The sequence below is a fragment of the Papilio machaon genome, chromosome 9 (genome assembly GCF_912999745.1).
Source record: "Papilio machaon chromosome 9, ilPapMach1.1, whole genome shotgun sequence".
Classification (NCBI taxonomy): domain Eukaryota; kingdom Metazoa; phylum Arthropoda; class Insecta; order Lepidoptera; family Papilionidae; genus Papilio; species Papilio machaon.
In genome coordinates, this window is record NC_059994.1 from 6760784 (window position 1) to 6775743 (window position 14960).

At 34.0% G+C, this 14960-nt stretch overlaps 1 protein-coding gene across 5 annotated transcripts in view; it reads left to right on the forward strand.

Moving 5' to 3' along the window:
- Nucleotides 1–14960, forward strand: part of LOC106713140 (tyrosine-protein kinase Fer) — a 45716-nt gene that overhangs the window by 27300 nt on the left and 3456 nt on the right. Inside the window, exons 3-10 of one of the 5 annotated variants that reach the window (XM_045679427.1) lie at nt 7404–7500; nt 7853–7918; nt 9548–9749; nt 10761–10898; nt 11361–11630; nt 12026–12236; nt 12879–13061; nt 14484–14684. In XM_045679427.1, the coding sequence (XP_045535383.1) occupies nt 7404–7500; nt 7853–7918; nt 9548–9749; nt 10761–10898; nt 11361–11630; nt 12026–12236; nt 12879–13061; nt 14484–14684 (1368 nt within the window). Of the gene's footprint in view, nt 1–7403; nt 7507–7852; nt 7919–9547; nt 9750–10760; nt 10899–11360; nt 11631–12025; nt 12237–12878; nt 13062–13215; nt 13766–14483; nt 14685–14960 lie in introns of those variants that run through there. The other 4 variants (XM_045679428.1, XM_045679430.1, XM_045679429.1 and 1 more) reach the window with 4 other exon arrangements.

A 14960-nucleotide genomic window follows, 5' to 3' on the forward strand; every position in this document is an offset into this window, starting at 1 on the left:
ATTAATCACTGAGGGAGTGCCTAAGTGAAGATTTTCAGTTAAAATGCCATGTTTTTTACATATATTTCAGTTATTAATTTCTTTACGATTTTTTTTAACGCGCGAGCGCTGATAGTTGCCAAATGGGGAAGCTGTATTACGTCCACCCTTTCCCCTCGTCTCCAACGATGTCACTCTCGTCTACTCGAGTCCAGACATTTACTATCTTTGTAGTTGTTGTACTGAATTGCAGTACTCCTATGACTCAACCACTAACCAATTAAATAACTGGCGGGACTTGTTTTTTAACTGTATTCTTGAAACGAGTCATTCAGAATGTTCCCGTCACAAATGATCAGAGTATTGAGGAAAAACTTTTCGTAAAAGACTAACCATGATATTACACGATGATATTACTCATTCAGAACCTTTATAGAGTTCCATGTCCTTATAATAGAAAAAGAATGAAAAACAAATAGCATGTAATTAGGATTGATTAATTTGTTCGGTTTAGCATTTAAAATAAATATTTAGTTAGTTACAATACTCTATATAATTGCATTTAAATGTACAATAAATTATGTTTAGTACAAATCATTTTTTTCCATTCTTTCTAAAGAATTGATAGGATTGAACCTTCAATCAAAACTTCAATAACAATAAAAGTTGTTATTGCTTATCGAAGCACTGAACTAATTAGAAAATAGTCTACCTATATTACTGCTTTCAAAGTATAATTCATATTCTTAGGAAGATTATTCACAGAGCCAATGTTAGGGCAGGGCACGTTTGGGCGAACGCCCAGGGCGTGAGACAGATATGGGTGCCCTAGGTCTGAATTATACAGTCTTACATAACCCTGTTTAACCAGCCTCATCTTTTAGGCATTGTTAAAAAAGGAGATTTCTACACCAGATTTTTCAACTTTATCAATGTACTTTTTTTTTAATTTAACTCTAAATGTATAACAAGATCATTTACCCAATTACATATAGATAGCATATTAAACCTTCCGAAGTAATTATTTTGATAATCATGTTGTACATTCGCCTTTGATAATATGAAATTATGTTACAACATTGTATATGTATAAGTTCCAAGCCTACACTGCTGTAGACTGGATATAAAGAGAGAGATACAAGAGATGTAAAGTGTAAACTAAACGTGGTGGACAAATCTATGACGTCATTTTGTTACTATTTTTCACAAAATGAAATTTTCGGATTTTCGCAAAATTATATTAGACGAAACAGTCATTTAAATTTCTTATTTTCTGTACACAACATCCGGTACTGGAAAATTTTGTATACATGTTCCTAAGTGTATCAGTACTATGAGATGTACTGCACTTAGGATATGATTATGTAGCCATAAATTATTTTAAAGTGTTGCAAATAGTGTGCTCTTTTATTTTAATTAGTTTCTAGGTATATAAATAGTTTTTAAAGCAAGCAAAACGCTTAAGTTACGCAAAACCAGTTTTATATCGTGCCCTTTGTGAGTCCGATGTTTATTTGCAAAAATCGCTGCGAATCGTGCTGGTTGTAAAAATAAATGATTTACACACATGCATGCATATGGCAAAAGATACTTTGCAAGTCGTGCGTTGCTAATTCACGTGGCCATTGATATTTTTATAAACTTCTCTGATCTACCTTCGGTTTCTGAGACGAAAATACTCATTAAAAACATACTGTTATCTCAGTTTAGTCAAAGATAATGAGAGGGATGACGAATATGAATTATACAGAGATTTTGGTCTCAGAAACCAACGGCTAGAGATGATTACATTTTATTTTATTGATGAACAACAAAATTATCTAGCTTTCAAATAAAAATAAATGTCTGTCATCAAAACCCCTTTTCCTGTTCCTTAACCCCCGTATAGATTGGGATGAAATTTTGATAGACAATTCTTAATAAGTCACACAATGTTTGTGTCGTAAATCAAATCTATATTTTTTTTTTTACTTTTTGAACTTTTTGATTTGTATAAGTCCGAAGTATTTTAATAGATATACATGGTGATTTTTTCTATTTATTATGACACCATACGATGTTATAACAGTACAATAATTATTAGTTACAGTTGCTGTAAAATTTCTGTAATTTTCTTGTTTACTTCTAGTTTTCTCTTTTCCATTTGTTACGGATACGTACGGTTCTTGACTATTTAATGTAATCACTGTGAAGAAAGCCGATGTACCAATAACCCCTTTTTAAACGTCTGCAAAAATAGTCTCTTCATTTCAAATGCTGCCTACAATTTTTAAATTAAGACTTTCTTAGAAAACACAATGTATCTGATTATTAACTGAAGTGATATTTTTGACGTGACTTGAGTTTACCTTGACCTATCCTTAATAAAAAAACATTATAATGGTATTAAACAAATATTTAATAATAACAATTAATATAATAATTTAGTCATCGCAAACTAAAAGGCGTCGGTGGCTCAGGGCTTAAGCACTTGACTTGCAATCTGCAGGTCCTGGGTTCGAATCCCGCCATGTACCAATGTGTTTTTCGATTTTCGAGTTACATATGTACATTTATCCGACGATCTTACGGTGAAGGAAACATCGTGATGCAACCTGCACATATCTGAGAAGAAATTCAATGATATGTGTGAAGTCAACCAACCCGCACTTGGCCAGCGTGGTTGACTATGGCCTAGTCACCCCTAACTTGGGGTAGGCTCCGAGCCCCTCAGTGGGGATGTATAGTGAGCTGATGATGATGAAACTAAAAGCTTTATTCCTTTTACTTATTATAAAAACAAAAAAAAACATCCTTTCAAACTATATAAAATGCGAACCATAAACTTCCAACGTTTATTTATAAAACAATAATATTTATATCGGAAATATTATATTTCCTATGGGATAAATATTACAGATTAAAAATGCTATAGATAACATATTTATTTGTATGAATCAACGGATGCGCTGATAAAAGCTTGTCGTGTAAATATTTAGTGATGACTATGATATGTATAATAATATTTTTTATTTACACGATTACATCATAAGTGTGTAACCACCTTTATCAGGAGTGCACCGATATCAAGTTCAACTGTAATTGCTCCAACTGCCGAAACACGTGTCCCAAATTATATATGTCATTTTCATTCTCTTTGAAAAAAAAATACAGATAAAAATATTCTGGAAGGTGGTTTTGGCAGTGGAAATACACCTTTACAAATATATCTCCATCTTTCACGCATGATGTCATTTCGCAATCCATTGGCTGGTATCTATGAGATACATAATCGAGATGCCTCCGTTCGGCATTCAAAGCAGTCGTTGTATGTGGGTCAACGGCGACAATAGATTATGCATATAAATATATTTTATATCTATATTCGTTATTAGGAACCTTTTTCGCAATAACATAGCAATAACTGTTTATTTGACAAAGTTAATCTGTTTAAACAAGTAAACAGATTAAATTTGTCAAATAAACAGTACGTCAACCCCTGCCTTCAACGAAAAAGTTGCGCTAATATAGTTTACCGTTAGGCGCCATTTTGTTTTGTCTTGCGCCGATGTTTGCCTGATCCTGCTGAAATCTTAAAATATTTGCCACCGATAAATTGTAATTTCCCTAGGCAAATCGTAAGTAATTAGTTAAATGCACATAAAACGAATTCATTCGCAAAGTGACCTGTAATATTTAGACACTTTCACAAAGATACATTATTTCAATTCGTATAGAAATCCATAGTGGGCGTAGTAACGTTGATATTATTTAAACAGATGTCTTTTATACCCATTTAATGAACAAATCTTGAATTAGATTGATCAGTTGTTGACACATCCTAAGTGGCACAAACAACAAGTTCTTCAGCACGACTACACCAAGACGACTTGCACAATGTCTTTGTGAATCCGCTTCATCGGACTTTCTCTTTTCATTGTAATTATTATTGCAATAAGATATTGAAAGCTTTCATACTTTTAATTTTTATTTACTTTTCTCTCATATTTCTTTAAGTCGTTAAAATATTAATTGCCGGTAATATTTTTTTTTACAAATTCAATTTTTTGTTTACTTTTAATGTGCAGTTCGTGTAGCTCTATTATTTATTAATATGTCATTAGTATTGCCTTGTTGTGATACACACTGGAATAACACGTCTAACAATCATGTGTGACGTCACAAGATTCATCACAACCACAAACAAGATAGTGTTTAAACGTGTACAGAACGTTCCAATGGAATAGGACGGCTCTAACGTCCCGATCACATTGGTAAACGGAAGCGAAGCGGAATCATTGGTAGAATCACCAACAACAACTGCTGCACAAATGGCGCGCTCGCTCGGTGCGATAGACTACACAAATCTTAGTCAAATTTAAGTCGTCTTTCCCTTCCCATGCTTTTCTCACAAAGAAAAGGTTAAGGAGGGAAGATTAATTTGGGGAAGGGATGTTAAAGAAAAAGAAATAACACAATTATGTACATAATCTTCTCTTCTTTCGAAAAAGACAATTAACAGACTCCTTGAAGATGAACCTCAGACAGGTCTAAAACTAGTCGTACGCTACCATAAACGTATATGCATTAGTCTCGAAAGTTTAAAACAATTTAAATCTATTCTCTGTATATTAAAGGTAGACACCACCTTTAAACTTCCAACTTATTGCAAATCTCTAGATTGTTTTATTTCTCAAAACCGTACACACAAGTTCACTACGCGATTGCGAAGTGAGACACGAATTTTAATTCCGTCCCGCTTTCGTGTGTGTATGTGATCTGGGCGTTAGCGGTTTACCGCAGAGCCCGAACGACGAAACAAACTCTTTTCTTATTATTTCTTATGCTCGTATAACATTTTTAAATATCGCATCGAATTGCATTCTCAGAATGATTGCTGTAATGTTATTTTACGATGGCGAGTAATGGCGCGTCGCGTCCCTTTAGTTAAAACTTGCTGCAAATCGGGAACGAAATAAATCTTATATCTTTAGAATTAAATGAAATTATAATTGAATTACTTCAATCAATTTTATAAACGTGATAATATGCAAAAAAAGAGTACTGCAACCCTGGTCTTGTTTTGTTTTAGACAAATTTCTACGAATTCCTATAGGCAAATTTTTTTATAAAGAGTCTTTATAAGAAAATGGTTTATAAATTAATGTGACCATATTAATTAGTTTTTTTTATACTGATCTAATGTCTTCTTAATAGTAAAAACATTATGTACTTGTGTAAAACGCTGACAAACCATCGGGATCTGGATTGTAGTGGTCACTTAATACTAAGTGAACATTCCGAAACTTTCAAGCGACTTTTACGTCTGATGATAGATTTAAGATTGTCATTGATATGATGATCATGTCTACGTACCGTCTGAGACGCTATAAGTCAGCAAGTCACGTGTTTAAACGTTTTGATATACGCTATTTATAACGGCCGAGTACAGTGTATTAACCTCGTCTTTATGCGTTTATTTTACAAGAGGTTACAGACGGATCGGTTTTACATTTTTTTTATATCATCGATGTTTCTGTTTTGGATTTTATTACATTCATTACGATAAATTAATTGTAAAAAAATTGCTTTCCTGATTAAAATGGTTGAGTAAGGAAGTTAGGCAAACAGATGTTTGCCGACATTATTTAAAAAAACATACTTATTGCATTCTCCCCTTCTGTTGCTGTATTATGAATTTTTTAATCAATTACCGTAACTCAATCCGAATATAATAAACGTGAGTTAAACGGAACGTTAATGCGTTTTTAATTCGCGAACTTTTTATTTATGAGGGCCTATAATGGACGCCATTAGGATGCCGAGTGATTCACTTACTGAATCACATTGTTTACCAGTGTTTAAATGGCTAAGTTAATCATTATAAAGTTAAATAATAATATTAGGTAAGAGTTCTACAAATTGTTTTGTTTCATACGGTTTTACAAATAATGGCAATAAAAGCTATTATAAAACTTATTTCTGCCACCCAAATGGTCTATCGTATCGTAGTATCCATTTAATATGGAGCATTTAAGGTCTACTTTTAGGGAGATTTAAAGTATCCACAAATAATAGGTTCACTTTGACATTGTATTAGAATACAGCACTTGAACATACGTAATGTTCAAGTGCTGTATCATTAAAATTATCCCTATATAATGAATATTAATAAAGATCTTAACAATTGGTTGGCAACAGTCGTGATCCCAGATCGCGGTCGGAGGCGCGGGCGTGTTATGCCAAACATTTCCGGTGAGGCTCTGTTGAAGGCTGTACACATAATTTAATTAAATATTAGTTTTTTTATCTGTGATACACTTTCCGGTTATTGAAAAGATAAAATAAAGCTTACATATCAATTTGTTAAATACCCGTCAGAATTCGATTTACAAATGGTCTTATTTAATTTGAAAAAGCCGAACTTTGAAGGTTTATAGTTTCGTGAACAATCTCACGCAAGTTCTAGTGTTACCACAATAGAAAAAACAACTTTTAAAATTTGTCTATACAACTTTCTAAAATAAAATGTAATAAGTAAACCGCCACTTTAAGCGTTTTACGAGCACTTTGTAATTGCATTAATTTATTGTATTCCGGATATTGAGTAGGTTTTTTAATCTGTCGGTACTCAATAATCAATAAAAATCTCCCATGACACACTACCTCGTGTTAATAGAGCACACTTGAGCGACTTTCTAATTCAGTGTTTGTCTAAGTTTTTCACGACGCCATCCCCACAGTAGCCGGGGACAAAATTTATTTGTCGCCAAATTTTCTTAGTTGACGGCGTATAAAGATTTACGTGACGTAATTTAGTTCCCTGTAATGTAGTATCCCTGTTAAGACTTTGCAACCCCATGCGGGGTCTCAAAATTTTAAAAAACAATGCTTATTATAATTTTATACCACGCGTTAATTAGCAAAGCAATAACCACATTATTATGTTCTTTATAAAGGAATTAACACATTATTACGTTAAGTTAATAATCTTAAGTTTTTCTTCACAAAATACTACGGATAAAAAAACTGTTTTGATCATTATTATGCTAGGAAGTTATAATGTGGTTTTAAAGGATGACGCTATGCAGGAAGGATTGTTTGTTAATTCAGTTTTTATATAAGCACAAAAACTGTGGGTTTTTTTGAATCTTATGCGTTATAATTCTGTCTATTTTTAATTTTTGGAAACCATAGTCTTTCAGTTTATGTTTCAGACCATGCGATCAATATGCAATCAGCAAAGTGCCGTTTTACAAGTCCCCTTCAGTTTATCTGACATTATTATGGGCAAATTTTTTAGTTGATGTATTTTTTTAGTACAAAATTAGCTTTTGAACTAAACTAATGTGACGAAAACGCTATGTAATTCTTTTCGTCGCATGGATCGTGTAAAGAGTGTTTCCCCTTATATTTTCTATATTTAGATTTTCTTTATTTTACAGTTAACGGAAGAAGTGCAGAGAAAACAGAGCGAGTATCAGAAATGTCTGGAGTCATACAAACAAATGAGGGCTAAGTTCGAGGAGAACTACCTTAAATGTAAGTGTAAGTTTTACCTTTATTATTATTATTATTACAACCCATAAATTATAATTTAATTTTACATGTTTTACATACATATATATAGGTGCTTTAATATAACATATTTTAAGAATTATGGCCGCCAATTTTTATATGTATTTTTTATAAAAAACATAATAGAAATATTGATCTGGTAATTTCTGCTCTCATCGTTTATACTAAATTGAAATTTAGTAATGATTGGGAAAATACACAGATTATACAAACTTATTCGATCAAATAATGAGTAGCTTCATTAGAAAAAGACATCGAAAATAAATATGATATGTTCGGGTTCCGTATATTTGTAAAGAAAAAAGATTTATTTTAGGTACAGCAAAGAATAATAAAGAATCAACTGGTCCATTCCATTCAAGTAATGTTTTCAAGGGCAAAGGTAAAATTTTGTTAAAGAGTTTTACTAAGATGTTGTTTTGATTTAATCCATCATAACTTTAGATAGATAAAAACTAAAATTTAGATTTTTAATCTATTATTAATGCGTAATAAACAATAAATAATGTGATTTAATTTTTTGGCCGTAGTCATTCTCTTATATTTTTTTCTTTTTTGAAACAACTAATTCAATATTTTGCATTAATACATTAATATAATTAAATCAGTAGTTTATTTTAGTAAAATGTTTGTTCGTTGTTTTTTTCCATTGCACGGATACCATTGCAAGATATCTTGAATTGATGACGTCACTGGCGCCACTGGAACATTATTAGTTCCACAGCGGAGCTATTTATCAATCCACCTACGCGTAATGTTTTACTAAACATCCTGTAGCTTATAAGTTCTAGTATTTATAAGTAGTGGATGCTATTCTAGACCAACAACGATCTCAGCGCGATAAAAGATCAGATTATTTTTTTTTTTTTTTTTTTTTTTTATAAAAATGTGTTCAAGGCTATAGCAACGTATTTTATCGTGAGTTATAGTTACTTTGTGTTCATTTGTTAGTACTAAAATTAAATTTCCAATTTAACCGTAATACATACAAGTAGAAATCTTCCTATTTCATTGACATTGAATGGCGCAGCATCACCATTATTTTTTTATTACTACTTCAGTAATATCCACTACACTGTCATATTCTCAGTTTAAACCTGTTATGTATGTAAATTATAGACAAACACACTAATCTTCCCCAGTTAATCTAGTACTATCCTTGATTACGCGACTATAAGTCGACTACACAGAATCAAGTTGATGACTCGCTCCATATAAAGAGATATTGATGATATTTACCCGTTTTAAACGTGTCGTATTATAACGGTATATTGATATAGTATATGTAATGACAACACAGTTATTTATTTACAATTTTATACAATAAACGTCAACTATATAACGTTATATTTTATGGCTTCTTATAGCGCATTTGATGAAATGCATTATGTTTTACTACGATTATATGGTCTACATGTGACCAGAAATAAATAGACTATCTTAGTACTTACTAATACGATACCTAAATGTGAAAGTTTAGATGGATTGATGGATAACAAACATCCATGTTATAACTTATCTTCAGAACAGCTATTTACCTAAACGGATCTCGCTATTTGGTATAGATGTAGAACATAATCTGGAAGAAGACATAGGCTAGTTATTAAGTTTTTTTTTTTAATTCCGCGCGTACGAACAATCGGCAAAAGCTATTTTCTCATATTTACTAATATGTATCTACGGTAATAACACAAATATAATAGATCAAAACCACACTCATTAGGTTTATTATTAATCGAATTAATTGGACTTCATTGTAAAGAAACTGCTAAAATTGTTTTCTTTAAAACAAACTTTCACAACTATTTTATTCCTAGAGCATCGTATGACCACTAAAATTTAATTAAGGTCGATTGAATACCAAGAATATAATCGCTTTATAGTGATTCATATGTTGTAATGTTAGATAAATAATCTTGACCAAACAAATTTGTCAAAAAACATCTTTTCCCAGGCGCTTTATAACAGGTTTGAGGTTAAGAGACATATTTATAACATATATTAATTCCAGGTCCGACGAGTAGGGGTGGTCGTAAGTTAGATGAGACACGTGACAAGTACAGCAAAGCATGTCGGAGGTTACATCGTGCACACAATGAGTACGTGCTACTGTTGGCTGAGGCGACGGAGTGTGAGCGTGCACTCAGGACTGCCGCATTGCCTTCACTATTGGACCAGCAGAAGCGACAAGGAGAGGCGACGGCGGCTACATGGTAGATATGGTTTATTAAAAATTCTGACTATAATTTTCTAGAGATTAAATCATGTTAAATTGACCCATCAAACGACTTACTTACTACTCTCTTATAAGACCAACTGCCCCATAACACAGAGACTCGATCTACTTAAGTTGAAATTGTATAATTTTCTCAAATATCGAGTTAAATAAATTAAAAGACAAATTACATCGGACGTGTTAACTTACAACATTAACACATTTATATGGCAACATTAAAGACATTTCAAGGAATTAACTAATCACCGACTGGTGTGCGGCCGTTATCTTTTATATCTACATGACTTTATTCTAATTCGTGTTGCCATAAAAATATTACGAACACATTTTTAATGTCCCTACACAACGGTACATTTAAAAATGTTTACTACATCCAAATTTAATTACAAGAAAAAAAATTATAATTGTTTATTCGACCAGTATCACACAAAAACATTAGTTAGTCGCTAAAGGTGACCCTTAGTGTAGATTTATCATATTAATTGTCCTTAAAAACTGTGAGTACACAGTAAGTATAGAAACCAATTCATTCGAAACTATTGAATCTTTACTTCCGCGTATGTTTTATATCGAGTAACAAATATTTAAGTCTATTCGATGTAAAGCTATTAAAATAATATTTATTTGTATTTCTTATTTATTTAAACCACATTTGTTAACAACAATAATGAACATGTGGATAGCGTTGTTAATTTAATGATTAATCGCTTTGTTTCATTAATGTTTGATTATCACAATTGTTTTTTGACCCAAATAAAATAAAAATAATATATTTCTTATATACATACATATATACATAAACATTTTATATTTACACAAATTTTATTCCTTTTATACAAACGTATAAAGAAACATTTAGACCTATATGTGACATAAAGAATTACGTATCTATTACCAGAGATGTAACTATTTTCTTCGCATGGGTCGATTTGTAACTAGCCCTTTTCTCGAAACGAGGATACTTAAAAATAATTATTATATTTAATAGGAAAGCAATACTCCTGGAGGTGGTGCAAAGGTCCGACTTCAGCACGGACAAGTTCAGGGAGATCACGAGCAAAGTGGAAACCACGATACAAAACCTCAAACCCCAAGATGAATACAAAGAATTCATGGAGAAATACAAGTATGTTGTTCAAATTAACCATTAAAATTAGTGATTCTTGAAGTAGTCTAGGCGAAGGTCCCACAAGACCTGACGTCTCGGGCGTGAACGATGTCGGCAAATAAAGTTGAGAATTCACAAGTGAAAGTATAAATGCAGCAAGAGGTTCACGGGAACCTATAAAATTTTAATGGATCTACGAAAAAAATAGTTAGGACATCTGTTATTTTATGTATCTATACATATTATCGAAATTGGAGTGTCTGTATGTAATATAAAAAAAACATATTTTGATAACGAAAAAGCAGTTTTTTTAATTTTTGTCTGTCTATCCGCAAGGCCGCGTTTTTTTTAACCGTTTGTGGGACTTTGACGGGAAGGTAGCTGATGCACGCGGACATATTATAGGCTACCTTTTTTTTACTGCGCTGACGAAGTCGCGGGCGACCGCTAGTCAGATAGTTAAAATTATTATTATTCTAGATCACCGCCCTCAACACCCATCACATTTACATTCGACGAGAGTCTAGTAGAAGATACGAGCGGAAAACTACAACCGAATCAATTAACAGTTGACAACCTCACTGTTGAATGGTTGAAAGAGAAGCTTACTGAACTGGAATCATCACTACAAGACAACAGAGAGAAGCAGACCGCGTTACACGGACCGGAGATCATAGGCAATGGTATCTGCAAGAATAACAATAGTAGTTCGCAGTCGGGTATCAGCAATGGTGTCAATGGCATTGATAGGTATGTTGATTTTATACTTAAGAGTAAGTTAAAGTCAAGTCAAACAGTAGACTGGTGTACCATGTTAATTTGTAGAAAGAAAGAAAAGTATTTATTTAGCTTAAAATAAGTTTTACGTCTCCTGCGATAGATACTGCAGTTTACAGTGAACTGTGCGACATGGATTTAAAGCGAAACTTTTTTTGGTTATTGAACATTAACATTTGCTACTTCATGATGTGTTCATGAATTAATTTATATCCATAAGAAGTAATAAATAGTAGACTGTTTTTCTTATACAAAATAACTTTAGGGTGCTTTATTTTATGGTCGAGTGTGGGGTCTGAATTCGAATTATCAGGGATTGGATGCTTTAGTTTAAGATAGGCATTAAAATTAATTTATTCGATGTATAGGCATTCGCCGCCACCGATACCAGTGACGTCATCGGAGCCAACGAAACTTCTGGAACTTCGAGTGGTTGAGCGCAAGTGCGCGCGTCAAGCCGAACTGATACGGACCGCGCTGGCGGAGCTCGGCTGCGAGGAGGCGCCCAGCGGTTGTCCTGACCTGTCTGCTGAGACCGTCGGCGGAGACAGCCTGGATGGAAGCTCTCCGGACCATCAGGTATACTAAACCTTCGTGATCATTTAATACTTAGATTTGGTAAACAAATGTCTTCAAATAGTATTTTGAGGTCATATGTATTATATTATAAATGTTCACGTAAAATTGGTATATTGAATTATTTTTCTTGCATTGTTATGTAACATATATTAAGGCCAAAATCTTCCATTATATAATACGTGAAAGAGGTATAAATCACATACAAAAATCGAGTTTATCCGCTGCAATCCGTGTGGTAAGTATGATGTTGTTTGGTTCGGTTCAATTGAACCGTTTTTTTATTCATTTTAACAATTAAAGTGTACTTGTTTACCGTAAACATGTTTTCAATTTGTTCTGGTGTGGTAAATAAAAAACCAATTATAAATTTCGATTTACCCTTTTTATGTTATTGATATCGCACCACCTTACATGTAACATCGTAAAGTGTGACACAAAAAGGTATCGTTTATAATATTTTTGTATCATTAGCGTTGAAATTGGCTCCTTATGTATAGTTCAAGGTTTGCCTTTTACCAGTACACGTGTCATTGTAAAATAAAACAACTTCTTAGCGGATAATTAAATAAAAATATTTATTATTGATCAAATTTTGAAGAATCAATATTTTGAACGTATGAAATAAAATCCCTAAATTATCAGGATCGGTCATCGTTGGGGTCTAAAGCGTCGGTCGACGCGTTGCGGTTGCACCTCCATTCTATAATCCCGCCGAGGCCCTTCTTCAAAATGTTCACGAGGCCCTTTAGATGCAAGTCGGTGCCCTCGAGCCCGGCCCTACCGCCCAAAACGTACCGGAGTAGCAGCGAAGGGCCCGCCGACACGGTAACCATGGCCCGCCGCAGCAAGCGGATCAGGGTCCTGAAGAGACGCTTGAGGAAACGAGTGGATGTCTATGTGCATTGTCGCGTCCAAAGCAATAGTCTCAGGAAGAGAAAGAAGCGTGTTTGTAGTTGTCCTAACAGCGTGGTGAGTGACACTAACGCACTAAGGCTTCGTACACATTAAACGTATAATCACGGCTGATTTGAAGCTCCAAAGTGAAGGTTTTGTACTGCATTTTTGGTTAACGGAGTTATACTAGCTCATGTTCGGTCGCTGACGATAAGTTTGGTGTGCACCCAGCCTAATGCATGAGCCTGCCACTCACGCCGGAGTGCTCGCGTCACGTCGCGTCGCTCTAAATATACCGGCGCATGCATCCTACCACAGCGCGAACTTCGCGCACAGGAATAAGCTTTCATTTTTAAAATAGCACCACATCGCTCTCAAACACACATATTCAAAATCAAGGTGAATCTCGTAAACGCTCGACGGTTGGTTGTCAGTATAGTCGGAAAGTTTTTCTATTTCACAATTTTTTATCTGTGGTTCTTGTTAAAGGTTGATTCTCTTGTGTAACGTACAGTCTGCGAATTATGGATCCGTTCACGATGTACATAACTCAAGCTGATTTGTTGCCGCCGATTATAATTCCGCGAAGGAAGAAGCGTTTGAAACAACTTCAGTTAGAGTTTGAGAAGGAGGCCGTAGGTTTTGAACGTTTTATTTGTGTGCGTTCGCTTGTCTATTGTTTTGTGCATGATATAACCATTGATGTGTTTGTTTGCGTGTAAACATTGACCTACACTAATATAAACTTTAATACACTATTAGAAATACGAGGAAAAACAATGTGTTGTGCGAGATGTTTTATTGAAAGGTATTTGATACAATGTTAATCTAGGAAATTGTTTTGTCAATTTTTTGTTTGCACGCGTTTCGGGCACTCAGATATAGAGACCGCCTACTTCCTGCGTGTTTAACCTTATCCGAAGCACGTGGTTTGCTCGAAATACAGTTTTATATGAGTCATTACTTGTTTCCCGAAGGAGGCAGTGTGAAGCGAAAAACAAACTGCATTCCATTTTAAAATAAAAAGCACCAGTTTGATCACACGAGGAATTTCGGTTGATTACGCATGTCTTAACATTTTCAATTTTGTTAAGTTTATTTTTTTTAGTTTTATCAGTTTTTTTACAAATATATGAAGTTGAACATTAAATACAATTTTTTTATCTGTTTCTGCAAGTTTTTTTGTTACATAAATGTTGTTATGATTACAGTAATCGATTTTATGTCCCATTATAGGCACAAATAACTGATTACGAAAATATATTTTAGTTAAAAAAAAATCAACAACTGACAGCACTTAGAAACGAGTTAATCAATACCTTTATATTCATCATAACTTATGTCAATAATCAGGTGAGCGTGAGTGAGACGGAACGATCACTGGTGGAGCAGGAGTGGTTCCATGGGGTGTTACCTCGCGAAGAAGTGGTGCGTCTGCTGCGAGCCGACGGAGACTACCTGGTGCGGGAGACGACGCGCAATCACGCGCGGCAGCTCGTCCTCTCCGTCTGCTGGGGGCAACACAAGCACTTCATCGTGCAGACCACACCGGAGGTCAGTCACACAATGAATTTCAAATCTTCTTGTAAAGTTTCGTTCTAACTTTCACCAACAGATTACCTTGTATATTTTCTAGGAAGTGTAAAAACTGTTCTCTGATGTTACGAGCCTATCGCTACCGTTTCCATATAGGACTAGATAACAGCAGTGCCGGTTTTAGTGCTACCAGGGCCCTGGACGAGATTTCTAGGGCACTTTATTTTTACTATGCCTTTGGAGGGGTTAACAGGGTTACGTGAGACTGAGTAATTCTGACACCTGTGGTGTTCA